Below are 27473 nucleotides of genomic sequence, written 5' to 3'. Positions count from 1 at the left end.
GAGCAAACCCTCCTTACCCACTCTGCCTGCTTGGCTGTGTTTCCTGCCCATCCCCTCTGCCCAGGCCATGGATAGCTCTGACTGCAGCTGCAAGTTCCCTTGTGTGAACACCCCTCTGCAGCAGATTAACCAGAGTGGCGTGGTTCCCCTCCTGATTGACCCGAAGTTGTGACTCTGTGCCCTGCTCCACACAAGCCGGTTAAGTAACCAGCTAAGCATCCAGCAGGAATGCTGTGGCTTGGGGGCCACCTCACAAAGAATGGACAGGAGGCTGGAGCCAGGAGCACATGCCAAGGCTTCCACTTCCCAGATAACACGCTGACTTCTCAGAGCTCCTCCATGCTTCAGGGAACGGTGCTCAAGTGGAGTAATTGAGGATGCTGGGCCCCAACGAGTCATCTTGACATGTCTGATGGTGTGTGGGAAGCTGTTTTCTCTGATGTGTGCCACCTAGTGCTAATGAGCTCCCTTTCCAGGGGCCTGCAGCTCCAGAAGGAGAGAGCTAGGGAACGGAATGGATCTCAGGATCAACTGGGGCGGGGAGAAGGAAGAAGGAGAAAGTCTCCCCTGGAGTCCAAGTCAGGGTCAGAGATGGCAAATATTCTGTCCATTTCAGCCATCCTCTTCCTTTCTCATCTTCCCCGTGAGGAAAAGGCGTCCTTCCCTGTTCCCTTTCCCCACCCTCCTCCTCTCAATCTTAGTAGATAGAATACAAATATAGAGAATTTATTAAGCACTTACTTACTATGTGCCAGATACTGTTCTAAGCAATGAGTATACAAAACCAGGAAGATAATACAGTCCCTGTTCTCAAGGTGCTTACATTCTAATAGGGAAAAGCAAAATGTTAAAGCAGACCAGAGAGTGATTATGCCTGAGGTTCAACAAGTAATATCAGGAACAAGTAATATCAAGAAGTCATCAAAGATCCCTCAAGGTAAAGTCATCCTTAGGGGAAGAAGGCAGCTGATATGAGCACAAGCAGAAGAGTGAACAAAAAATGAAGTGTAAAAGATGAAAACCATCCAAAGAAAGACCTTTTGTGAAAGAGCACCTGGGTCCCTCTATGACTAGTTTTGTCTCTGAAAGGCAGTTAAGTTTTAAGGATCTTTGGAGGAATCTCAAGACTATCTTCTTCTTTGATACTAGCCACAAAGATTCCTAAGGTTGTATCAGTGTACCTGTGATACATTAGTCTAGGGTATTCCAACCTCTGGCCACTGAAATAAATTAAAAAAAAAAACAGGATTAGTAATTGATGGAGGAAGCATGATGTTTAAATACTCTAAGCCTCTCAATCTACTCATTTCCCATGAGCTACTCCTCCAGCTTACCTTAGTCACATACAGAGATGATCATACCCTTGATCTTGCCATCACTTACAAACATACAAATTCTATATTCAAGAATTTTGAAATCTCCTTATCCAACTGTTATGGGCCCCGAGCACTCCAGAAGTTCTCTAGGGTACATCAAGGAACCTTCTCCTTGAGAAACTAAACCAAAGGACAGACACACCTAAAGAGATAAGTGAAACCAGATCGGACTGAGGAAGCTCCAGGACCCTCACCCTTCATTGCAGTCTCCTCCACCCCTGGGAAGATAAGATTAGGTGTGGCTGCTGCCTTTGTGTCCAGAGGAGATGGCTTGAGAGATCTGCAGCCACCCCTCACCCAACTCCTCCAGTCATCACCAGGGGGGATGGTCCTCCCTCAATAGGGGAACTTTCCACAGTCAGACGACCGCTTCATCAGACCACCATCGGACCTCTATAAAAGTATCTGCCTGTCTCCTGCTTGAGGAGATTGGTATCTCAGAGCCATGCTCTGTACCATGCCTTCTCCCCATAAGAAGAAGTCCAAGGATTTCTCTCTTGGTTTCTCTTCCCTTCCCCAGCCCCTAAATAAACTATCTTATTCTAATTGCCTTTGTGTGCAAGAGGGTGTAATTCTTTTTTTGTTTTTGTTTTTTGTTTGTTTGTTTGTTTTTGCAGGGCAATGAGGATTAAGTGACTTGCCCAGGGTCACACAGCTAGTAAGTGTCAAGTGTCTGAAGCTGGATTTGAACTCAGGTCCTCCTGGATCCAGGACCAGTGCTTTATCCACTGTGCCACCTAGCTTCCCCTTGAGGGTGTAATTCTTTAAAGAGGAATTCCTAAGGACCCCAAACCCCTTACCCCATTTTCCCCATGACACAACCATAATTTATTAGCTTTTTTCTTCTCCCTCTGCCTTCCCTTATAAAGCTCTACTCTTCATCTGCATCTCTTGATCCCACAATTCTCTCCCAGGCCATCTCTCTTTCATTAACCACTCTCTCTTCTTTTCCCCATAGTGAACCTTTGATGAACTAATTCAACTCTCTACAATCCTGTCCTCTTGAATCTCTAATCCCTTTATACCATCACTGATTGCAATCAGCCAAGCATCAGCCTTGAGGTTCACTCCCACCATTTGCCACCATTGCTCTTACTCATGTACTGCTAAAACCTTATACATGTAACTGGAAAATAATAAAATACTTTTATTTTAAAAAGCCCTTATACATGTCCTACTAAACAAAGATGTTGAAAATAGTGTAACCATTCTTACAAGGGTTCACTATAAATTGATGTTACACAATCTCAACTGGTTCCTCACTGCTGCTAATCTATTTTACCTTATCAACTCACTATTCTACAGTGAATTGGCTCTTACAAATCTTTTTATCCATCCTCAAACCTCCTATGGCTTCCTCTCCCCTGACTCTTTCAGCTGAGAACCTTGCTATATTTTACAGAAAAAAATTAATCCATTCACTGTGAGTTCCCTTTTCTCCCCTCTTCCACATCTCCTATCACTCATATACATTTTGCCACTGTCCTGTCCTTCACTTCTGTCTCACATGATGAAGTAGCCTTACTCTTTACTAAGGCTAACCCCTCTACTTGTTCAAGCAATCCTGTTCCATCCTGTCTCCTCCAAGATTGCCCGCTCTGTCATCTCCACTCTTTGGCTTATTTTCAATATCTCACTGTCTACTAGCTCATTTCCTACTGCCTATAAAACCGTCACTTGGTTCTTTCAACCCCATTATCATCCTATATATCTTCTGTATTTTGTAACTAAACTCTTCAAAATGCTCTCTACAATAGGTATCTCCACTCTTTCTCCTCTCCTTCCTCTTAACCTTTTACAATATGGCTTCTAACCTTACCATTCATTCAAAACCATTCTCTCCAAAGTTACTACTGATCTCTTAGTTACCAAACCCAATGGCCATTTCTTGGTTCTCATTCTCTTTGACCTCTCTGCAGCCTGATACTTAAAAAAATTATTTTCAGTTCCAGTTCTCTTCTTCCTACCCATCCCCTACCTATCAAGAAGGCAAGAAATATAATACACATTATGTATATGAAATCATGCAAAACATTTCCACATTAGCAATGCTATGAAAGAAAAATAATATGAAAGAAAAGATATTTCAATCAGCACTGAGATCATCAGTTCTCTTTCTAGAGTGGATAACATTTTTCACCATGAATCCTTTAGAACTGTTGCATATCACTGTATTGATCAGAATAGCTAAGTCTTTCACAGTTGACTGTCTTTGCAACATTGCTGTTATGGTGTAAATGTTCTAGTTTTGTTTATTTCACTTTGCACCAATACATATGCTTTCCCAGGTTTTTCTGAAGCTATTCACATTATCATTTTTCCAATATCATAGAATTCCATCACAATCATAAGTCATACCATAATAGTGCCCACCTCCCAGGATTGTTGTGAGGCTCAGATAAGAATCTGTAGTGCTTAGCACAGTACCCAGCACATAGTAAGTGCTATATTACACATTACTCTCTGACAAATGCTATTTGATCTGTTGACACTGGCCTCTTCACTGTTCCATGAACAAGATACTCTACCTCTGGGTTCCAAGTATTGTCTCTGGCTACCCCCCATATATGGAATGCTCTCCCTCCTCTTCTCTGACTACTGACCCTCTTGGATTCGTTTAAGTCCCATTTAAAATCTCACCTTCTACAGAAAGCCTTCCCCAACACCTATTCATTATAGTGCCTTCTGTCTGTTAATTATTTCCTATTTATCCTGGATATTGCTTGCTTTGTGTATATTTGTTTGCATGTTGTCTCCCTCATTAGATTGTAAGTTCTTGAGGTCAGGGACTTTCTTTTGCCTCTTTTTGTATCCCCAGCACTTAGCACAGGGTCTGGCACATAGTATTTAATAAATATATATTGAATGAATGAATGAATGAATGAATGAATGAATGAATGACTGTAACCTTGAATAGCATAAAGATCAACAGCTGTGGAGTCAGAAGTCAGGAGTCCAAATTCCATCTCAGATACTTGTTACCTGTATAAAGTCAGACAAGTCCCTCACCCTCTCTGGGCCCTGGTTTCCTCATCTGGAAAATAAGGAGGTTGGACTAAATGGTTTCCTAAACCTCTCCCAGCTTTATATCTACCTTCCCATGAAAGCCAGCTGGGTTTGAAGTCCTTGGCCCCAGGAACTAGTTCTCTACATTGCAAAGATTAAGGAATCTGAATTTAAATTCCTATGGCATTAGGTAAGTCTCTAAAAGTCACTGGGCCAGGCAGCTAGGTGGTGCAGTGGATAAAGCACTGGCCCTGGATTCAAGAGGACCTGAGTTCAAATCCAGACTCAGACACTTAACACTTACTAGCTGTGTGACCCTGGGCAAGTCACTTAACCCTCATTGCCCTGCAAAAAAACCAAACAAACCAACAACAAAAAACCGAAGAAACCCCAAAACAAAAAAATTCCTATCATTTACATGAAGCATAAGTTCTATTAGAACTTCTATTCTAAATATAAATATATTGTCTCCAAGAATATTATTATAGGGGCAGCTAGGTGGCGCAGTGGATAGAGCACTGGCCCTGGAGTCAGGAGGACCTGCGTTCAAATTTGGCCTCAGACACTTGACACTTACTAGCTGTGTGACCCTGGCCAAGTCACTTAACTCCAATTGCCTCAACACCCTAAATAAATAAATAAATAAAACAAGTCAACAGGCCACAGTTTTCTTGTCTGTAAAATGAGGTGACTCCAAGATGTCCTCCAAGATCCCATTTGACTCTAAGTTTATAATCCTATCTTTAACAGTTCTTTATTTCATACTTTTTTTTTCATTTTTAATAAATATTTTATTTACTGACCAACAGAGTAGTTCTAAAACCGTAGCTTCTAGAAGAACCACTTGTTTTTGCCTGTCTTGTACCTCTCCTCAAACTTGACCTTGGCATCCCTTCTTGCTTTACATTTTAGTGCAGGGTCATGGAACACATCCTTGTTGACTACTGTTTTGTCCAGTGGGCTATCCACAGAGCATCTGGTGGGCATGAGGTGGTTGTAGTTATAAACTTTCATGAAGGACTTGATTTTCTATGTCTTGGCAATCTTCTTTTTGCCCATTGTTGCAGTCACCTTTTGAGGGTAGCGGTCAATGTCTGCCACCAAGGCATGGCTGTAGGGCCTGTTGGATGTCCCATCAACAATGTTCTTGACGATGGTGGCTTTACGCTCAGAGTACTGCCCAGCCAGAACTGGCACCACCTTCCTGGGTTTCATGAACTTGCCCATTTCCACACAAAATGGGATGCTCCTACAGCCAAAAGGAAGAAGGCACGCTTCCGCTCTCTTTATTTCATTCTTGCCCCATTTCTAGTCACTTCAAGAGCATGACACCTCAGCTTCACTTCTGAATATTCTACCAATTTCTATGTTGTTTTTTCTGTTTTGGAAGGGTTTCAAAATAAATGTAGCCTTGGGGTACCAATCTAACCCATGCTTTGATATCAAAGGGACAGGTGGGGAGGCAGTGCAGTGGATAGAGTGTTGGACTTGAGTCGGGAAGACTTCAGTGCAAATGCTGCCTCAGACACATGCCAGCTATGTGGCTCTGGGCAACTCACAACCTCTGTATGAGTTAGTCTCCTTATCTCTAAAATGAGGATACTAATAGTACCTACCTTACAGAGTTCTTGTGAGACTAAAATGAGAGGATATTTGTAAAGTTCTTTGTAAACCTTAATGAACTATATAAATATTAGCTGTTCTTAGTTTTTAATATTAGTAGAGAAGCAAGAATTTCTCTAAATGAGTCTCTATGGTGATTTGACAGTATAATGGAAAGACCACAGGACTTGTCATAAGAGGACTACATTGTTGGTGAGACACTCATATGACCTTGGGAAAATCTCATAAGATCTCTGAGCCTAAGATTTCTCATCTGTTAAATGGGGATAATAATATTGGACCTCACAAGGAAAGAATGCTTTGTAACTCTCACCAGGTTGTAGAAATTTAAGCTTTTCTTATAATATTTAAGGGTTTCTCAAAGTTGCCCAATGAACAGCCAGAAACTTCTCAGAGTAAAGGAGGAACTGGCGGGGGTTGAAAGAGTGATCAGGGATGAGGCTTAAGATGAGAAGGGAAAGGAAAGGAGAATGAGCTGAACTGTATTCAGAGCAAGGCTGTGCACAGCTTCACACAGTGTCAACTGTAACTATGGTTCAGGAATCCAGCTGCCTTAAATATCAAGTGAATACTGCACCCTATCCTCCAATCACCATCACCACAAAATGGAATCCCATCCCTCTGCTATGAATATTTCATTACTTCATTTGAAATGCAGATGAGATGGGGCAGAAATGCATTCTGGGCTTGCTGATGAGCTGCTGGCAGAAACACAATAACAATTCCAATTTTATATGCTCCTGTAGTATTTGTCACAGAACTAATATTAATCAGTCTATATATGACCAAGAGGCTCATGTACACTCCCATTGGCTTGTACTTCTGGGCATTTCTGTAGATGAAGTGAGTTTTACATAATTACAGAAGTACAATGCATATCTTATCAGGAATCTTCCCTAAGACATCCTTGAGAAGTCCTAATCCCGCCTTGAAGACTCCATAGTTTAATAAATTAAAACTAGAAAGGATCTAAGACAACATCTAGTTCAATCTCCTCATTTTACAAATCAAGAAAATGGAGCCTACCAGGCAGGTGTGTACTCTAATAGTCCCTGCTACTGGGGAGGCTGACCTGATGGATGGCTTGAGTTTAGGAGTTCTAAGATGAAGTAGGGCTAAAGCCTCGGGTGTCTGCACTAAGTACAGCACCAATATGGTGAAACCATGGGGCAAAGGGTCACCAGATTGTCCAACCAGTCTAAGTCAGAAAAATGGAGCAGATAAAAACTCAGTATTGGGATCAGACTTGTGAGTGGCTGCTATCCTTCTAGCCTATGTGAGATGGAGAGACCTAATGTCTTGCTGAAAAAAAAAATGAAGCTTACAGAGCTTAAGTGACTTGACTAAGGCCATAAAGATAATATATGACAAAAATGGAATCCCTGAATTCTTTCCCTTATATTAGAGTTCCTATAGTAGAAATTTCCTCCTTCCTAGAATAGCTTATTCCACTTTTTAAAGTCTTAATTGTTAGGGCATTTTTTTTGTTTGTTTGTTTTTTGTTTTTTTCTGCAGGGCAATGGGGGTTAAGTGACTTGCCCAGGGTCACACAGCTAGTAAGTGTCAAGTGTCTGAGGCCGGATTTGAACTCAGGTACTCCTGAATCCAGGGCCGGTGCTTTATCCACTGCGCCACCTAGCCACCCCCTGTTAGGGCATTTTTCAAACCCAAATACAGTGCTCTCTGAGTTCTACCCATTGCTCAGAGTTCCATTATCTGAAACCAAGCAGGGCCAATTTCTTCCCTTTAGTACATGATAGTCTTTCATATACTTGCAGTCAATGAACATGATACCATAGACTTCACCTAAACATTCTAAGTCCTGTCTACCAATTCTCATCTTGAAATAATTCCAAGGCCCCTCACCACCTGACCATCTTCCTCTGGCTTAACCTGCTTCTCACTTATCCCTCTCCTCCCCATTCATTTTTTAATGCTGTCTAGACTGTTCAACTGATGTTGGAGGATTTGTCTGTTGTAAGTGATGAGGCAATCAATGAGCATTTATCAAATACCTAGGACCTTGTGCTACACACTGTGGGAGAGAGAAGGATGAATAAGACACAGTCCCTTCTCTTGGCAATCTTACAGTCTACATCTGAAGCCAAGATTCCCACTCATGAAACAATGAGAAAATAAAACAGACAGATTATACAGAAATCTCATGCTAGGTAGTTTGTTTCAGCTAGTTAATCTTATAGCTGTTCAGATGGGTTAGAGATCCATGATTAGAATAAAATATTCCAGATAATTGGAGAGTAACATAGTCAAAACAACTGGGTTTTAGTCCTGGTTTTCTTATGAACTTGCTGTGTGATCCTGGCTCAGGTAGTTTCCCTTTCTGCTCTTCAATTATCCCTCCCCAATCTCAAATGAGAGGGTTATACTAGCAGATTTCTAAGATCTATTCCAGACCTATCTTCTCTTGATTTTATAAATCCTGTTTTTCTCATACACTTTCCCTACCCATACCCACACATGATCAGATAGGTAAATCTGGGCTTGGGTAGAGAGGGCACTAATTCTCTGGATGGAGGAAATATATGCATTTCCTGGGTCAGTTTAAAGAAATTTGGAGTTGACCAGTGAAGACTCATGAATGTAGGAATTAAAACAAAGACTTCTTTTCAGAGATATGAGTAAGACTAGGGACCTCCTCTTCCAGGACAACTTAAGGGAGAAACCAATGTGTGGGTCACAACACCATCACTCCAATACTTCTCCCACTCCTAGACTCTCCCCCAACCACTTCTCTGTAAGGAAACTTCTTTGTCTATTGAAGGCATGGCCAAGCTCCTTGAAGGCAGGGCCTGTCCAATTTTCTACTTTTATATCACCAACACTCAGCATATTTCTTTTTCGTTTGTTTGTTTGTTTTGTTTTGTTTTGTTTTGTTTGTTTGTTTGTTACTCAGCATAGTTCTTAAAAGATATTTGTTGAATGGATGAATGAATGAAAAATTGTTATGGATCTTCCTTCACCTAACTCCATAAGGCACTTATTGAACAAAGTTAATTCCATTGATCCCCAAGAAAGATATGAATCCTTTTCTAACTTCTATTTTTTCCTCTTATTTTTCAAGTAAGAATTGTTGTATAAATATGTCCCACCACTACCTCTCTCCAATTGTGCAAATTAAACAAAACAACCCTGAAAAGAAAAGCCCTCAATACATAGTTGTATAATCCAGCAAAACAAATTCCCACATTAGCTTCTCTCTCTCTCTCTCTCTCTCTCTCTCTCTCTCTCTCTCTCTCTCTCTCTCTCTCTGGTGGGGCAATGGGGGTTAAATGACTTGCCCAGGGTCACACAGCTAGTGTCAAGTATCTGAGGCCGGATTTGAACTCAGGTACTCCTGAATCCAGGGCCAATGCTTTATCCACTGAGCCACCTAGCTGCCCCCCAAAATCCATGTCTCTTTCTGCATTTTAAGTTCTTCATCTCTGTCAGGAGGTTAGTGGGGTGTTTCATCTTCATTCTTTTAGATTCATAGTTTGTCATGGTGTTAATGTTAATCAGAGTTGTGAATTCTTAGTTGTTTTTCTCTATAGTTGAAACTCAATTCTCAAGGAGTATCTGTCCCTCAAAATCACATAAATCACAGAATTGGAAGGGTCATCTAGTCTAGTCTAATCCTAATCACACTGAGCAGGAATTTTCCCAGTTCTGAGTCAGAGTATCTCTATCTTTGTTCAAGGCTAAAATGTCTCCTGAGCATAAGTCTTCTATAAAGCTCCCAGATGTGAATATTTGCTCTCTCCTCTAATTACCTTGTATCATGTTGATTTGTGTACACATTTGTACACAAGTAGAATTAAACTCCTTGAAAGCAGAGATTTTTTTCCTCTGGATTCCCAGGACCTAACATAGTACTTTGAAGATATTTATTTATGGAAATGAATTGAATTGAATCTCCAACAAGTGGCTATCTAGGCTCCATTCATTTTCCACCTGACTACAAGCTGCCATTCTTTAGATTTCTTCATCATGCCCCACCCCCAAACCTCATCTTCATCACTAAACTTCTTCATACTGCCAGACTTCATCAGCTTTGTCACTCAGACCTCATCAGCATCCTCAGTATCCTCTGCCTCTCTGATTGGACGGCAGAGCAAAGATGTTCCTCCCAAAGCCTCCATTTAAGGTGGGACCCAGAACACCATCTCTTCATTTTTCACCTAGCTACAGACTGCACTTCTTTTGATATCTTCATCATACCCCTTGCATGATTGCCCACTCCCTCCCTTTTCAGCTTCTTTTTGATTATTGTCTTTCCCCATTAGATTTTAAGTTCTTTAAGGGCAGGGATTGTCCCCATTCATTTGTTTTTTGTTTTTGTTTTTTTTTTTGGTGAGGCAATTGGGGTTAAGTGACTTGCCCAGGGTCACACAGCTAGTAAGTGTTAAGTGTCTGAGGCCAGACCCGAACTCAGGTCCTCCTGACTCCAGGGCCAGTGCTCTATCCACTGTGCCACCTAGCTGCCCCTTCATTTGTATTTGTATCCCCAGAGCTTTTGAAAGTTTCTGCAAATACATATAGTAGATAGTTTAATAATTGTTAATTGATGACTGACTCTAATTGAAGACATCCGGTAAAGGGCAACTCATTATCTCCTAAGACGGGTCATTCTACTTTTAGATACTTTGCCTCTCTGCAGCTTCTACCCTTTGCTTTCTTTTTACCCTTTGCTTTTAGTTCTTCCCTCCAGGGTTAAGTAAAATTAGTCTAATCTGTCTTTCAAATGACACCTATCCAAATATTTGGAGGAAGCTTTCATGTCCTGTGGAAAATCTTTTTTTTGGGATAAACATCTCCACTCTTATGGAATGATCTGTAGTCTTATCACCATCACAGCCCCCTCTTTCTAAGCAATTCTCTAGTTTGTTGATGTCCTTCCTATGTCCTTCTTATAAATATGGCACTCTAACTCCCTTCCATCCAAGAAGAGCCTGCTCTGGGCTTAGTTTGAGGGAGAAATCTGACCTTGTAGGATCCAAGGCAAAACTAATGTTAGCAGTGACTATCCAGGGTGTAGCAGCCTAAGCTCCAAGCCAGCTCCTAATGGAGGATGACAGCACTGTGCCAAGGCCATCTTTCAAGATTTCCCTTGGAAATGAAGCCAGGGCAAGGGAAATGGTGAAGAAATAATTTTGTTCTCCCATTCTTGGAAGCAATTAACCTGGGAAACAAAACTTATTGCAAAGAACATATTAGCTATTAAACACAGGATGGGATTTCAATGCTCCTGGAACAGGAGAAGACAATTAAATGAGGAACACTAGACACTTCTTTGCTCCTTCTTCCAGCTTCCAGTGCAAACAGGGCAATGGATAGGTGAGCAGGAGCTGCCAGCTAGGGGCAATGACAGACACCAAGACAATCCAAAACCTATTTTCTGATTCCCAAAGGAACAACCTCAGTAGAGTACAGGGGTCTCTTTAGGAGACTCTCAGCTGCTGCAAACATCTGGCAAGTTGGATGGCATTATGTAAACAGGATTGTGGGACTTAAGTCTCTGAAATCTAGCCTCTTATCTTCCCTCATTCTGTGATTGCATAAGTGCCTCCAGGCTCTGTGTAGTGGATCCCAGCCACTCATCCACATGCCTCTTGTCCCATATCATTATACACTGGTATGTCTTATCATCTAGTTTGACTTGGAAGGTGTTTGAGGTCCCTGATTCTTCTCCCTTTCCTAAAAATCTAAGAATAAGCATTTTGCTCTCAACTAACAGCTAGATATGATCCTGAAAAGATGAGTATAGATGGATTTTTAGCAAATAAAATACTATTATAAATGCATTTGTGGAATCCACGGCAGAGGTTATTAATTTTTGTTTGTTTGTTTCATGAGTGCTGTTGGCAGTGTGGTGAAGCCTATGGTAAGGTTTTGATGCCTTTATTCATAATTGAAGGAAATGGTAGATTTCAGTCAGAGGTTAGTGAAGATGCTGATGTAATATTTTCCTATCTAAGTTCACAGAGTCACTGAAATCTTTCCATGAAACCTGTTAGTAGGACACTGACTTCAGGTTAAGAACTTTTTTTTTTTTTTTGGTGGGGCAATGACGGTTAAGTGACTTGCCCAAAGTCACACAGCTAGTAAGTGTCAAGTGTCTGAGGCTGAATTTGAACTAAGGTCCCTGAATCCAGGGCCGGTGCTTTATCCACTGCACCACCTAGCTGCCCCTGGTTAAGAACCTTTGATAAGAAAAGCAAACTATTTGTCCAAACCCCTAACCCTGGCATTATTTCTTCATTTATGAATCTGAGTTCTCTTCTATCAGGTTTACTTTTAGAGAGAATCACTCACAAAAGGTACTCAGTAATTCATGTTAATGACAATAATGAAATGATCATGAATATTGATTCAGACTCCTTTCTGTCTGTCTTATGTGTGATCGAATATGGCAATTCCATGGAGAAGAACCCTTTGCCCAAAGTCAACAAGTATTCCATACACCCTTCCTTTTGTGACATCTCTTCCACCTCTCAGCCCAACTACCTTACCTATTCACGTCTATGCCACAAGTACTCCCATTATGTTCTCTCCTCCCATCACTAACTAGTTCAGCCCCTCCCAAGGTAAATATTAGCTAATTAGGTCAGCCTAAATGCTAATGGAAGACTACTCCTCAGCAAGGCAATATCTGGGCATTTATTCAGTGACCTGGAGATAATTCTCTTGCCCTCCTATTCTAATGCCTCAGAGGCTCCAATGATGGGACTATGTCAGGTCATTTGGGAGGGATAGTACAGTAAGGATGATTTGTGTGGCCCTTAAATTGACAGGAATAGGGAGTGCTGAGAGTGCTTGAGGTACATTCTGTTCACATCTTTACCATGTCCCTGTTAGTTCTTGAAGTTCATAAGGTAAGAAGAAATAATAGACAGACATGCCTTGGAATCAGTGTGGATAAATTTTCACATTTTTTGTGGCACTTGAGGGCTAGCCTCCAAGGGTAGGAAGATCTTTGGATTTTTCCTCTCTTTCCTACATGATTCTAGCCCCATTGTCTATCCCAAGGAGGACAAGACACAGGGAAATTGGAGATTCTTTATTTCATTCTCTTTTAAAATAGTTATCACTTGCTTCCTGTACAAGGAAGATTTGGATCGAAGTCCTTAGGAAGCTGAAACACCTTGAAGTTGTGATCTCTCTCAACTCTCCCACCCAGTGCCTATATTGTTTCTTCTCAGTAATATATTGGCACTAATATCTCTGAAAATGAAAGGGAGCTAGGAATTATAAAAAGTTATAAGAAATCTAATAATGATAAACATTCCATAATCCTCCAAACCCTTCCGGTATGTCTTCCACACTCTTGTTGTTGTTAAGTCATTGTTCAGTTGTGTCCAACCTTTCATAACCCCATTTGGGGTTTTTCTTGGCAAAGATACTAGAGTGGTTTGTCAGTTCCTTTTCCAGATCATTTTGAAGATGAGGAAACTGAGGCAAACAGGGTTAAGTCACTTACTTGACCAGGCTCGCACAGCTAGAAAGTGTCTGAGGCTAGATTTGAACTCAGGAAGATGAATCTTCATAACTCTGGGTCTGGCATTCTATCCAGTGTACCACATAGTTGCCTCTTCTACACTCACCACCCTACTAAAACCAATCTCTCCAAGATTACCTGTGGTGTCCTAATTACTAAATCCAATGACTTTTTCTCAGTTTTCATTATCTTTGGACTCTCTTCCTTTAGACACTTTTCCTTTTGCTCTATTATACTTTTTCTCTCTGCCTTTCTTTCTATCTTTTTGTCTCTCTCTGTCTCTCTCTTTCTCCTACCAACATTTTGCCTCGATTCATATTTAGTGATGTATATGTCTTATATATTCTATTAGATTATAGGCTCCTTGAAGGCCGGAACTGTGTAATGTGTTTTTTCTTCTTTTTTATCCTCAGCATTCACTGAAAATAGGTCTTTGGAAATATTATTTGCTTTATAAATGTTTACTTAGTTGCCTTTAATTTATTTTGATATCAATTTCCTTCCTGTCTCTCAATTTACTGTTATAGCTACAGATAGGCATAGAAGTAAAAATCTCAAAGTTAGAAGGGGCCTCAGAGGTTATCTAGGATAACTCCTAACTGCACAACAATCCTGTCTTTGACATCCCCATAAGGGGTATGTCATCCAGCTTCTATCTGAAGCCCTCTAGTAACAGAGAACTTACTGCCTCCCAAAACAGCCCATTCCACTTATTATTATTAAACTTTATATTGAGCTGAAATCTGTTTTCCTGTAACAAGCCCCATTGCTCCTAGTTCTGCTCTCTGGAGCCAAGCAAGATCATTCTAATCCCTGTTTCTTATGACAAGTTTTTAAATACTTGAAGCCAGCCACACACACACACACACACACACACACACACACACACACACACACACACCTGTTAACTTTTCCCATCTCCAGTATGAGATCAAATTGTGAGCTTCTTCAGGGCAAAGACTTTTTTTTGCCCTTCTTAGTATCCCCAACCATTAGTATTGTGCATGGTACATAGTGGGTGCCTAATAAATGCTTATTCACTGACTAAGAATGAATACCACAAGCTCCTTCCACCATTTTTTTATGTGACATGGTTTCCAGTTTTTCAATCAACCAGAATTCTTTTCTTTGGATGGACTCCAATTTATTGGTGTGATTTCTAAAACATAGTACCCAGAACTGAGCACAGAACTCCAGATGTGGTCTGGCTAGAGCAGAGGACAAAAGGGATACATAATTTTCTTCATTCTATATTCTATTCTTCTATTAATGAAGCTTGTTGTTGTTGTTCATTTTCATTTGTGTTTGATTCTTTGTGACCCTATTTAGGTTTTTCTTGGCAAAGGTATTAGAGTGGTTTTCTGTTTCCTTCTACAGTTCATTTTACAGATGAGGAAACTGAGGCAAACAGGGTCAAGTGAGTTGCCCAGAGTCATGCAGGTGGGGCTGGATTTAACCTCAGGAAGATGAGTCACACTATCTGGCACACCATCTAATTAAAAGTGATCTTTAAGCTTCATTAATAGGGCGGTTAAGTGCCACAGGAAATGGCAAACCACTCTAGTATCTTTTTGTTTGGTTTTTTGGGGTTTTTTGGCAGGGCAATGAGGGTTAAGTGACTTGCCCAGGGTCACACAGCTAATATGTGTCAAGTGTCTAAGGTCAGATTTTAACTCAGATCCTCCTGAATCCAGGGCCGGTGCTTTATTCTCTAGTATCTTTGCCAAAAAACCCCAAACAAAAAACAAACAGAATGGGGTCCTGAAGAGTTGGACATGACTGAAAAATGACTGAACAAAAAAGAGATTACTTTTACTTTGTTGGCTTCCAATGAGCTTACATTGAGCTTTTGTTGATTAAAACCCCCATTTTTCACATGAACTGCTACATAGCTACAAAATCCAAAGTTGTAGCCAGTTTAGGTAAATGAGGTTTTCATCTAATTTAAGGCCTTCCAATATAGAAAGATATTTTAATCTGATGCTGCATTAAGAGAGGAATAATGTGCTGGCCTATGAAGGCAAGAATTCCTCTGCCCTGGTGGAGCAATATCCAGCATATTGTGTTTTGTTCTGGTCACCACATTGTAGAGGAAATATTAACAAGCTGAAAAACACTAGAGGAAGACAACCAGGATAGTTGGCCTGAAATTCATTCCATATGAGAATCAGTTATAGGAAATGAATGGAATATTTAGACTAGAGAAGAGAAGACTAAGGTGGAATCAGACAGTTGTTGCCAAATATTTGAAATTGATCACATGAAAGAGTGATTAGGCTTATTTTTCATGGTCTTGGAGGGCAGCACTGCAAGTAATGGATATGTCTTTTGAAATGGCAAATTTAGGCTTTAATGTAAGAAAAATATCCTTCTTCCCAATTAAAGCTATTCAGGTACCTAAAAGTGGAATGGATTCCTTAAGGATATGGTGGGTTTCTTCTCTTTGGAGTCCTCAAGTAAATGCTGAATGACTAATTATCAGGTGTATTGTAGAGATGATTCTCATCCTGGTATGGGTAAGATCTTTCCAACTCTGACATTCTATGAGGTTAGAGGATAGACATGGGAAGGCTGGAAATTTATGTAGTGGGGAGGTTATGATTAACCCTAATCCTAATTCCTCAGACAATAGGGATTGCCAGTATGAGTGGCAACCATAAATTCCTTGCTGTTCTCATGACAGTTTTGGTGCCCTGGTAGTTAGAGCATCAAAACGGCCTTATATGGAGCTAAAACCAAGGTCTCTTCCCTTCTCTCGACAGATCAGTTTGGACTTTTTCCATGAATGCTGGAGAAGTCTTTTCCTAAGTGATGACATGTCTATAAAACTTTAATTCCCTGAAGTGTCTCAAGTACCACAATTGACTTTTGGTTAACCTATTCAGAAAAGGGACATTTTGTAGACTTTACTGAGCACCCAAGAGAAGCCATATCAGTGGTGTTAATTTTACTCCAACGGTACTGTGAAAGACAGTCCCAGGGGATGTGTCATTATAAATGGATGAAGTTTCTTCTTGACAAAGTCTGAAGCCTCTGCTTCAGATATTTCCCTTATTGAGTTAGTTTCTGTCTTCTAATGATGCCAAATCCTCAGTAGTTTCTATAAATGTGAAGCAATATCTAGTTTATTATTTTTATGAGAGGACAGAACACCCCTGCCGAAGTATCCACACCTTTGGAAAGCCATTCTTTCAATAACCTTTATTAAGAGCCTATCATGGGGTAGCAGGTAGAATGTAGAACGTGGAGTAAACCTGGGCTCAAATCCTCCCTTTGCCACTTATTAGCTTTGTAAGCCTGGGGAAGTCATTTAATGTCTATGTGCTTCAGGTGACTCCCTAGGACTTATCACATATAGGTTGCAATCTGCATTAGTAGAAGAATTCCTTACACTGAAGAAATCACAGATTCTATTTGCATGTATGGAGCACTATGCACAGCAGTGCTGGAGAAGATTTTTAAAAGTAGATAAGTCATGACCTCTTGGAGATGAGCGCCAATAAGGCGCAGGATGTAAAAGAAACAGACATCAGAAGCTCTGGGTTAGGTAGAGCTGTGATGGAGGGATAGGAGCCTCCTAATTCAATAGTCTGGATATGAGGTCTATGTCACCTTTCAGGACCTCATACACCCCACAATGACCAGGTTTAAGTTACCTGTATATGGAACCTCTAATATTTTTTTTTTCAGATTGAGGTGTTATTTATACAACAGTCTCCCCTTCATCAGACAGGTAGATCCATGGAGTCCTTTATAGGCTGAGGGATGGAATCAAGGATTTCTGGCCCATGACACCTGACCCACTTCAGCAGCTTCCTATCGGAAGCTAAACACACTGAAGTTTAGTCTCTGTCACTGAACAGCCCCCGCTCCTGCTGAAGCTTTCCTCCTCCCCTTCAGTTTACAATTGGCCCCATACCACATCCCAAAAGACAAGTAGAGAATTTGTTTACTGACAGAATGACTTAGATAAAGATATACAACCAAATCATCCTGTTATCATTCCCCAATGGGGTCCTCAATGTACACTGAACTTCAGTGCCAGAGGTTGAATACCATAATATTTCTGTTCTACTTAAGGGTCATGTCTTTGCCCACAGGTTGCAACAACATATATTCATATACTGGTATATCGATGATGACCATCATGCCAAAGATGATCTTTAATAAGATTTTTGTCCCCTTAAAATAGTCTTGCAAATCAAAAGAAAAGAAAAGCATCCACCCTCCCACATACTTTTTTACTATCCAAGGAGTAAGACTGGTTAGGGTATAAATGGAACCAGTACAAACCAAAATCTTCTCCTCCAGATAAGTAGGCTAGTGACTGACTATTTCCAAGACTGCTTCAGAATGGATACAGAAAATGGGGATAACTTGGGAGATGATGTGATCTCTGAAGATTCCCAGAGTTCTCAGCAATGAGTCATGCGCAGATATGTGATGAATTATTCATAGAGATACTTTCCATCTCACTGTCTCTCCAGGTAGATGAAAATTCCACATATATTCTAAATGTTTTTTTTTTCATTCTATTAGATCATTCCAGCCAGCCAGGGTGGAAGAAAGAGTCCCACAGTCCCCAGCAAGCAGACAATGACAAACATCCACAGAAAGATCCTGTCTATGACCATGGCAACATACTTCCAGTCTTCTTTCACCTAGAAATGGGACAGAACAGTGAGTTACTAACCATTCCCTCCAACATTCAGAAGCATTTCCTGTAAGATTCTGCTTGGGTAGAGAGAAGTTATTTTGGGATTTAATGAGAGATGGAAGGGATATGTAAGAAGTAATAGATAACCTTGACTCATGATAACTCTAGATAACCACAAACCCATTTTTGTGGGGGAATGTGCAGTCTGGGAGCCAGGTTAGTTTATGCCTAGCCTGCATATATCACTAAATCCTGGGAACATGCCCAGTACTTGAACAAAGAATAGAGAAATATTGTGTGGTAGACTTTGAGTCAAAACCCTTTTGTACATAAAGCAGAATAGCCGTGACTGCTCAGGGCCATCTTGAGACAATGTGTATCCTTAAATAAAGTTTATACAAGTGAGCCAACCATGAACATGCTCAGTTTGTCAGGCTATAAGAAGGCTTTGAATCTAGGAGCTCCTGCAAAGACACTTGTAGGTACATATACAGACACACATATACACACATTCTTTAAGCTCCACAGCTATGCAGTACACTTGCTTAGTTAAGCATTCTGTGGTCTTGACTGAGGAAGCATCAAGGACATGTCATCAGTTTCTCCCACTGCATCTGGGGCCATCTCCTGTCATCCTGATGTATATCGTGCCACTGGACCCAGATGGCTCCGGGGGAGAGAGCAATGCTGGGCACTTTGCACAGCCCTTCCTCACTTAAACCTAATTCACAGCAAGTCATGGCATCTGTCATGGTCCTCTTAGAGAATGAAGGACAAACAACAACAATAACAACCACAGCAGCCTCCATCCATGACTTTCTTTATTTCTTTCTTTTTTGCGGGGCAATGAGGGTTAAGTGATTTGCCCAAAGTCACACAGCTAGTAAGTGTCAAGTGTCTGAGGCCAGATTTGAACTCAGGTCCTCCTGAATCCAGGGCTGGTGCTTTATCCACTGCACCACCTAGCTGCCCCCATCCATGACTTTCTGTGTAGTTAGCAAAAAGGTATCCCTGAAAAAGTGTCAATTTTTTTCACAGACTATTGGCACAGAAAGGAACCTAAAAGAACATCTCACTTAGTCCCTCCATTTTACAGATAAAGAAATCCATATACAAAGAGAGGCTTCTTGTATGATCTCTGCAGTCACAGTATCTGTGGGCCTCAGTATCCTCATCTGTAAAACAAGGCATTGAATTAGATGACCTTTATGGTCTCTAACAGCTTCAAATCTTTGATCATGGCAGATTCAAGGTTGCACAGTTAGCTCCTGGGAGAATTGAGACTGGAAACCAAATTTCCCAAATCCCAGTTCAATGCACTTTCCACTGCATTGTAGGAGTTCCCACTTTTTTATTTAAATTCACTGTGATAGGAACAGGCAGAGAGATTTCTGATTAATAGGGAGGTGCACAAAAGCCTTAAAGGCTGGGAATGTGGGGGAATTGTGATGAGTTCAAATTCCTCAGCCAACTCTTTTTCTCCTGTTTGTATCTTGCCCTGGCTAATGAAGCTTCTGGGAGGGAGGGAGGGAATTCAAATTTATTAAATACCTTCTGTGTGCCAGGCATTGTTCTGTGTTTTATAAATATTATCTCATTTGATTCTCACTACCCCAAGAGGTAAGTACTATTATGATCCACATTTTATGGGTGAAGAAACTGAGGCAGACAGGGGTTAAGCGACTTGCTCAGAATCACACAGCTAGTGTGTGAGACCAGCTTTGAACTCAGTTCTTCATGATTCTAGGCCCAGTGCTCTACCCATTGTTCCACCTAGGTGCCTCCTAATCTGGGTTTTAAGTGGCCATGGTTAATTCTTGAGATGCCATACAGGTAGCATGTGAGGCATTTCTGGAGAGGGGGAGAGACAATAGTGAAACACAGAAGTGATACTGCTCTGAATCCAACTGCTTCAAAAAGTTTTCACTCTGGCCTTCACCTCACCATTTAAAGTCCCACAGTCTTTCTGCCCCTAGGCATAGCAGAGAATAGGTTATTGCTCTGTCTGTGACAAAACACAAAGAGATTTTTCTTTTCCTTCTAACTGTAAAAACTGTTATATTGGAATTGGCTATAACAGGTATAAGTCCATAGGATAGCATTGTATTTCATAGATGGGGCGAAGAAGGGTTAGTAACACTTCATGAGATCTTATAGAAAGCTAATAGGATCTTGTTAGTCTGTGTCTAAAACCCTGTGTAAAGATGAGTGAGGGTTTGTATGGGTGGGCTACAGGTTTGCTGATATACCTATATATATTCTGAGGGCATGGGTGGCTATGTCTGTCTATCTTGTATGTGGGAACCTACAAAAATTCTTGGATTTTTTTTGAGGGCTATTCAAAACTATCAGGTCTATTATCTCTGACTTGACCTAAATAGAGTAAATAAGCTGTCAAGAGGAAATATGAATGTCTCAAAAGTACCTTCTGGAAGTTTACTGTTTTGCTGTCTCTTCTTAGTAACTTTCCTCTTCTATCACTAGCTTCTCTCTCTGTCTCTGTCTCTCTGACTCTGTCTCTCTGTCTCTGTCTCTGTCTCTCTCTCTCTCAAACTGTTGACAATTCAGTTGACTTTAGATGATCCCGAGGGATTTTCCAAAGCAGGACACATTTTACTGGGGGTGGGGGGAGGGACAGATAATTCACAAATGGATGTTTTCCACGTATCTCCATCTTTATGTTTACAAATCCGGAGACTGCATAGGAGATAGTGGTCTTAGCTACTTTCTTTTTATTTTGTTTGTTTGCTTGTTTGTTTGTGTGGGGTTTTTTGGGGGGGAATAGGGCAATGAGGGTTAAGTGACTTGCCCAGGGTCACACAACTAGTAAGTGTCAAGTGTCTGAGGTCAAATTTGAACTCAGGTCCTTCTGAATACAGGGTAGGTGCTTTATCCACTGCACCACCTAGCTGCCCTGGTCTTAGTTACTTTCAAAATAGCACACTCCAATGTTTAATTCCTGTTCCTATAAAAATATTTGATGGTGTACATAGAACCCCTTTAAAATTGATGGAAAAGGAAAGAAAAGTAGAACCAGACTTCTGTTTTGGGGCTTTGTAAGTGTATTGAGGTACCAAACAGTCCTCCAATACGCTTTTCTACTCCCTCCACTTTCTTATATAATTGCTGGATTCCCAATGGTGTTAAAACAAATCGAAACAAATGTGTTTATTTAATCAGGGCCAGAGAAGCAACAAGGTAATTTATTAGTAAAGATGCTGTTTATAATCCCTCTATTCCCAGGGAAAGCCAGAAAAAGCCTGATTCCCCAGGGTATTATTTTTCCAATTTTCTTCTAATTGCCTTTTCCTTTTGTCCTCCAAACACCCCATTTCTCTCCTGAAGATGAAACACTGGAGCCAACCAAAGTGTTCTATGCTTCATCCCTGAATGTTGATCTGTGTGAAGTCTGCTGTACTCCTCAGGGACTTGTAACTCATCAAAGATGAAAAGCAGGTCACCTCAGCCCTGTGAAAGGGATCTGGAGATAAAGGGCTGTTTGGATGGCAGTGACATAGTGAGTCAAAAGAGAAAAAATGTTTTTTTTTGTGTGTGTGTGTTTTTATGTGTTTGTTTGTTTCCAGCCTCATTCCAGAGCACTTATTCTGACAGTACTTTATGTACTGATAAATGCCACATTTATCTCTTGATTTTCATTAAGATTTTGATGAAACTACTAAAGAAATGTGTTATTTCCCAAGGGGCACATTTTCTCAGATATGTGTTATGCCATGAGATAGGAAATCTTTCTTCTGTTTCAAGAATTCCCAGGGAAATCTCTCTCACTGACTGCATAAGGCATCTTTGGGCTTCAACCCTTGACATTTACTGACATGAGACATATTCTGGGGGTCCTCAAGGCAAGCTTTGTTCCTGAGTCTTCCCTCCCCATTATTCTCTGCTTTATTAGCCTATGGTTGGATTGATCTGATTTTCCTAGGGTTTATTTAGTTGTTTATTTTCCCACCCTTCATTTAAAGGGTTTGTTTTAGGATCAATTTCCAGCTAATGGTGTAGAAAAGCTCCCAATATAACTATCATAATTCTTCAGCTTGGCATTCAAAACCCTCTTCAGACTACACCACCTCAACCATCTGCACTCAGTTCTAACTCCTTCCCAATGTGTAACCTCTACTCAGATTAAGTTGGTCTCATTATCTTCTAGAAATGTCTTTCTTGTTCCTCTGTCCCTGCCTTTGGGTAGATTGATCTCTTACCCAAAATGTGTTTTCCATATCCACCTATTCAAATCCTACTCATCCTTTAAGGTCTACCATAACTTCCACATAATCCATGAATCTTTTTCTGCCTGCTCCAGCCTTTATTGATCCTGGAACTACAAAGCCCTTATAGTCTGAATTATATTATCTAACACATCATTATATTATCCGATAGTGTTCCACGTGTGACAAATCCCTTACCAAATTCCAACCTTTGACCATTCCTACCATCTACAGCCTTCTATCCTATTCAGGTGCTGCTGAATAGAACTGCAGGAAGTCAAGAAATTGAGCTGATATGGTCCACTACCTATCTATGTTACATAATCTTAATTGGATCCTCACTACAACTAGGAAATCTTCTATGTCTTCCTAATAGCTTCTCTCTTCTATTCACAACTATTCCAAACCTTTTCTTGCCTCCTTAAGTCTTTCATAGCACTGCTCTCCCCATTATCTAAAGTGAGGACATCAATTCATATTGAAAATACTTGAGGCCATTCAATGAGTGTTCCTTCTCCCTCTCTTATCTCATGTCATTCATAAACTTCCCAAGATATCTTCCTTCACTTCCCTCTCACGTGAAGAGGGGGATCTTCTTGCCAAGTCAAACCCCTCTTACATGCCTCCTAACTCCTTTTCCTTCCTGACCTCTCCCTTACATTGTCCCCTCTCATCATTCCAACATATTATTTAATTTCTCCCTATCTATTAGTTCATTCCTTAAGTCAACAAACACTTCTGTGTCTCCCCCATCCTTAAAAAACCCTCACTTGATCCATTCTTCTTCATTAGCTAGTAATCTATATCTCTCCTCTCCTTCATAGCTAAACCCTGTGAGAAAGTGGTCTACACTTGGTGCATCTAGTTCTCTGAATCCCTAAACCCTCCACAGTCTGGCTTCGAACCTTGTTGTGATTTGACTGAAACTTCTCTTTCCAAAGTCACCAATGACTTTTAAATTTTCAGATAATGGCCTTTTCTCAATCCTCATTCTTCTTGATCATTCAGCAGCCTTTGACATAGTCAGTCACTTTCTTCTCCAAGATATTCTCTTTGCTCTGGAATTTTGATGCTGCTTTCTATTGTTTTTCCCCTTACCTATCTGACCACTTCTTCTCTAACCAAAACCCTAACTCCTCAGCCTTCTTTGCTGCTTCTACATCTAAGTCACACCACCAACTCTGGATGTCCCTGTAGACTCTGTGCTGGGTCCTTGTCTTTTCCTTCCATATTATTTCCCTTAGTGATCCAGTCAGCTCCCATCAATTCAATTATCTGCTCTATGAAATAATTTCCAGATCTATATATCCAGCCCTAATCTTTCTCCCAAGTTCCAGTCTTGTATCACTAACTGCCTCTCTTGGGCATCTTGAACTGGATTTATCCTAGTCACCTCAAACTCAAAATACCAAAACCAAACTTGTTATAATTCCTATCCCCACCCCCACCCCCAATACCGTCTACTATTCTAAGCTTCCCAGTTACTGTCAAGAGTACCATCATCCTCTTAGGCTTGCAACCTCAGTGTTATCCTCAAGACTTCTCTCAAAGTCACTCCACATATTCAAAGTGTTGTCAATTCTTGTTATTTCTGCATTCACTACATCTCTCTATATGCCCCCTTCTCTTTGACACTGCCACTCACCATCATCTCATGCCTAAACTATTGCAGTTGCCTGCTGATTGGTCTCCCCACGGCAAGCATGTCCCCATTCCAGTTCATCCTTCACTCAGCTGCCAAAATGATTCTTCATAAAGTGCAGGTCTGACTGTGTCCCCTGTCTATTCAAGAGTTCCCTGTTACCTTTAGGAATAAGTATACAATCCTTATACAACCTAGTCCCTTCTAACCTTTCCAGTCTTAAACACTTTATGCCTCTCCAAGGACTCTCTGCTCCAGAGATACTGGATAACTTACTGTTCCTTGAATGAGATGCTCTCTCTCCCCTCACCTCTGCCTCTTGGCCTCCCTGGCTTCTTCCTTCAAGTCTTAGTTCAAATCTTAACTTATGGAGGAGGCCTCTCCTGTTTTCTACCCACCTTTCCATTTACATTGTACATACCTTCTATATACATAATTGTTTGAATGTTTTATCTCCAATTAAAGGTGAGCTCTTTGAGGACAAAGACTATGTATTCCCAGAATATAGCACAATTCCCGAATACCTGGCATATAATAAGTGATTAATAAATGTTTGTCACTGATTACTATCTGCTGCTACTTAGAATGCTTTCTCCTACTCCTCCAGTTTCATTCACCACTTCCACCTGTCAAGGAATAGGATCTGGATCTTTTTTGTTTGTTTGTTTTGTTTTGTTTTTAGTGAGGCAATTGGGGTTAAGTGACTTGCCCAGGGTCACACAGCTAGTGTAAGGGCTAAAATTCTAGCTATACTGTCTAAAATATCTAATGAGTGGTCAACAATAAATTATAAGCTTTAGCAAGAGTTAGACTTTTAAGCATTTATTAAGGAGAATAAGAATTTGGTAAAGAGAGAGAGAAAGGCCTAGATTCATTTATCTATTAAAGGGAGAGTGCATTTTTAGCTGCCTTCTCCTCAGAGTCCTTAGGAAAGAGAGTGAGCCAGCGCACCAGCCTCCCCCTTCTTCCTCCCACAAGCAAACATCACTTCTTGACGCCAAAGAAAAGACGCATGGTCCTGACCTCAAAGGCCCTCTCCTCATGTTGGAGCTTTCCTACAGTAAGTCTCCAGCAGGTGGCATCATTCCAATCATTACACTAGTACTTATTAAGTGTCTGAGGCCGGATTTGAACTCAGATACTCCTGACACCAGGGCCGGTGCTCTATCCGCTGTGCCACCTAGCTGCCCCCAGGATCCAGATCTTTGATTTCATTGATATATGGAATTCCTCGGGGAGGGAACTCCTTATACCAATACTGGTCAGCAGCTGCTGTGCAACTTATATTCTTAGAGTATTTCCAAGTATACTGAGAAGATAAGTGACTTGCTTAGGGTCAAACAACCAGCATGTCTCAGAGGCGGGATTGGAACCTATGTCTTCCTGGCTTCAAGGCCATCTCCCTATACACTATACCAGTAGTGTTCAACTCAAATAGAAACACTCAACCATACATAAGGCTTCTTATTGGCTGCATATGGACTTGATTTTGAAATTTAATATTATCTATGTTTTACTGTATTATTTTTATTTTGTTAAATATTTCCTAGTTATATTTTAATTGGGGTTGACGTGCACTTGGGAGTTTTGGGAGACAAATGCAGTCCATGGGTGGAGTGTTTGACACCTTTGCACTACACCATGCCATTTCTCACCAGCTAAGTAGACTGATTATTACCAACAACATCTATGTATGCTCAATCAGGAAGGAATGTCTTCCAGGAACTCATCCATATTCTCCCATTTCCAACCACATAGGGATATTTTGAAGACTTTTATAAGAAGACAAGTACCTTGCCTCAATAGGACAATTTCATAAACTGTGCTGCAGATTGTCTAGGGTTATCTGTATAGCCAATAACTTATTAGAGCTGGCTTTGTAAATGTCCTAACTTGATTTGTTCCGTCAGTATCCTTGGAATCCAAGGTTGAAAGTCCAGTGGGAACAACTGATTTTCCCTGGTGTCCCCATCATCAGCTATATCCTTCTCTTGAATAGCACCACCGATGGGTCTTGAAATAATCCTTACAGATCAAATTCCTTGACTTCACTTTAGCCTAGGGTAATAGGAAGGCCTGAGTGCTGAATGTAATGCCAGAAGACCAGGATATTAATATTGGCTCAGTCTCAGCAGTAATATAAACTTGTGAAAGTCCCTTGACCTTTAAGAACCCCAGTTTCTCTATCTGTAAAACAGGAGTGAAAATACTACTTATATTATTGACGTCATAGGGTAGTTTTAACAAAAGTGTTTTGTAAACCTAAAAGTACCTCATAAATGATGCTTTCCTTTCCCCATGTCATGATTATTGGTATCATCTTCCATGGCTCTGGAAATTCACACAGCTCTACTCACTTTGGCTCTCTCTATTATTGCAATCAATTAATCAATCAACATTTATTAAGTGCCTACATTGTGTGCCAGGAATTGTGTTAAATGCTGGAGATACAAAAAGATAAAAGAAAGTCCCTGCCCTCAAGGAATTTACATTCCAATGGGGGTGGTAACACGCAAACAAATATATACAAAGTAACCTAAGTGGCTCAATGGATAGAATGCCAGTGCCTGGAGTCTGGAAGAGTCATGTCCCTGAGTTCAAGTCTGGCCTCAGACAGTAACTAGCTGTGTGACCCTGGGCAAGTCATTTAATCCTGTTGGCTTCAGTTTCCTCACGTGTAAAATGAACTGGGGAAGGAAATGGCAAACCAGTCCAGTACCTTTGCCAAGAAAACTCCAAATGAAATCACAAAGAGTCAGACACAACTGAAAATGACTGAGCAACAACAAGTTATATACAAGATAAATAGGAGGGAGCGTGAAAGGTCAGCTTCCACTCCTTTAAGTTTCTTTCCATTCTGTAGCCTTCATCAACACAGCTCAAGACTTTGATCTTGAGACAGCAAGGTGGTACAATGGATAGAGCCCTGGGCCTGGAATCAGGAAGGCCTGAGTTTACATCCAATTTCAGATACTAACTGTATAACCTTGGGCAGGCCACTTAACCTTTGTCTGCCTTAGTTCCTTCAACTGTAAAATGGAGTTCAGAATAGTATCTACCTCCCAGTGTTGTTGTGAGGTTCAAATGAGATAATATTTACAAAGTATTGAGCATAGTTCCTGGTACATAGTAGGTCCTTTATAAATGCCAGTTTCTTTCCCTCCTCCCTTCCTTTGATCTGGGAAAAGTGTTTTGTCCAGAAGATTCTTCTTAGGGATTTGCAAACCCAGATTGGATAACTGACTGACAATTTTCCTTTTTATCTTGCCCAATTTTTCATAGGTAATACATGACAGACCCAGGGTCATTCTCATTCTTTGACCTTCAGTCACCCCCCTTTCATACTCTGATTATTGTTCTGGGATTGACATCAGTCACAAATATGAAGAGCAGTTGTATGTAGCTGGTTCTTGGCTGTATGTGGGTAGGTTAGCTGTCATACAAGTTAAAT

General features: G+C 40.7%; 1 protein-coding gene and 1 pseudogene across 1 annotated transcript in view; both read right to left on the bottom strand.

Annotated features, from left to right (window-relative positions):
- Window positions 1-5198: 5198 nt before the first annotated feature.
- Window positions 5199-5609, bottom strand: LOC122743843 (annotated as a pseudogene).
- An 11080-nt stretch (window positions 5610-16689) lies between these two features.
- The window catches only part of CHRNA4 (cholinergic receptor nicotinic alpha 4 subunit), a 57846-nt gene continuing 47062 nt past the window's right edge, over window positions 16690-27473 (bottom strand). Inside the window, exon 6 of the mRNA XM_043982180.1 lies at window positions 16690-18161. Coding sequence (XP_043838115.1) covers window positions 18036-18161 — 126 coding nt within the window. The 3' untranslated portion in view covers window positions 16690-18035. The remainder of the gene's footprint in view (window positions 18162-27473) is intronic.

This window comes from Dromiciops gliroides, chromosome 2 (genome assembly GCF_019393635.1).
Source record: "Dromiciops gliroides isolate mDroGli1 chromosome 2, mDroGli1.pri, whole genome shotgun sequence".
NCBI lineage: Eukaryota > Metazoa > Chordata > Mammalia > Microbiotheria > Microbiotheriidae > Dromiciops > Dromiciops gliroides.
Note: the sequence above shows the minus strand (reverse complement) of the source record. Positions and strands in the feature narration are given on the sequence as shown.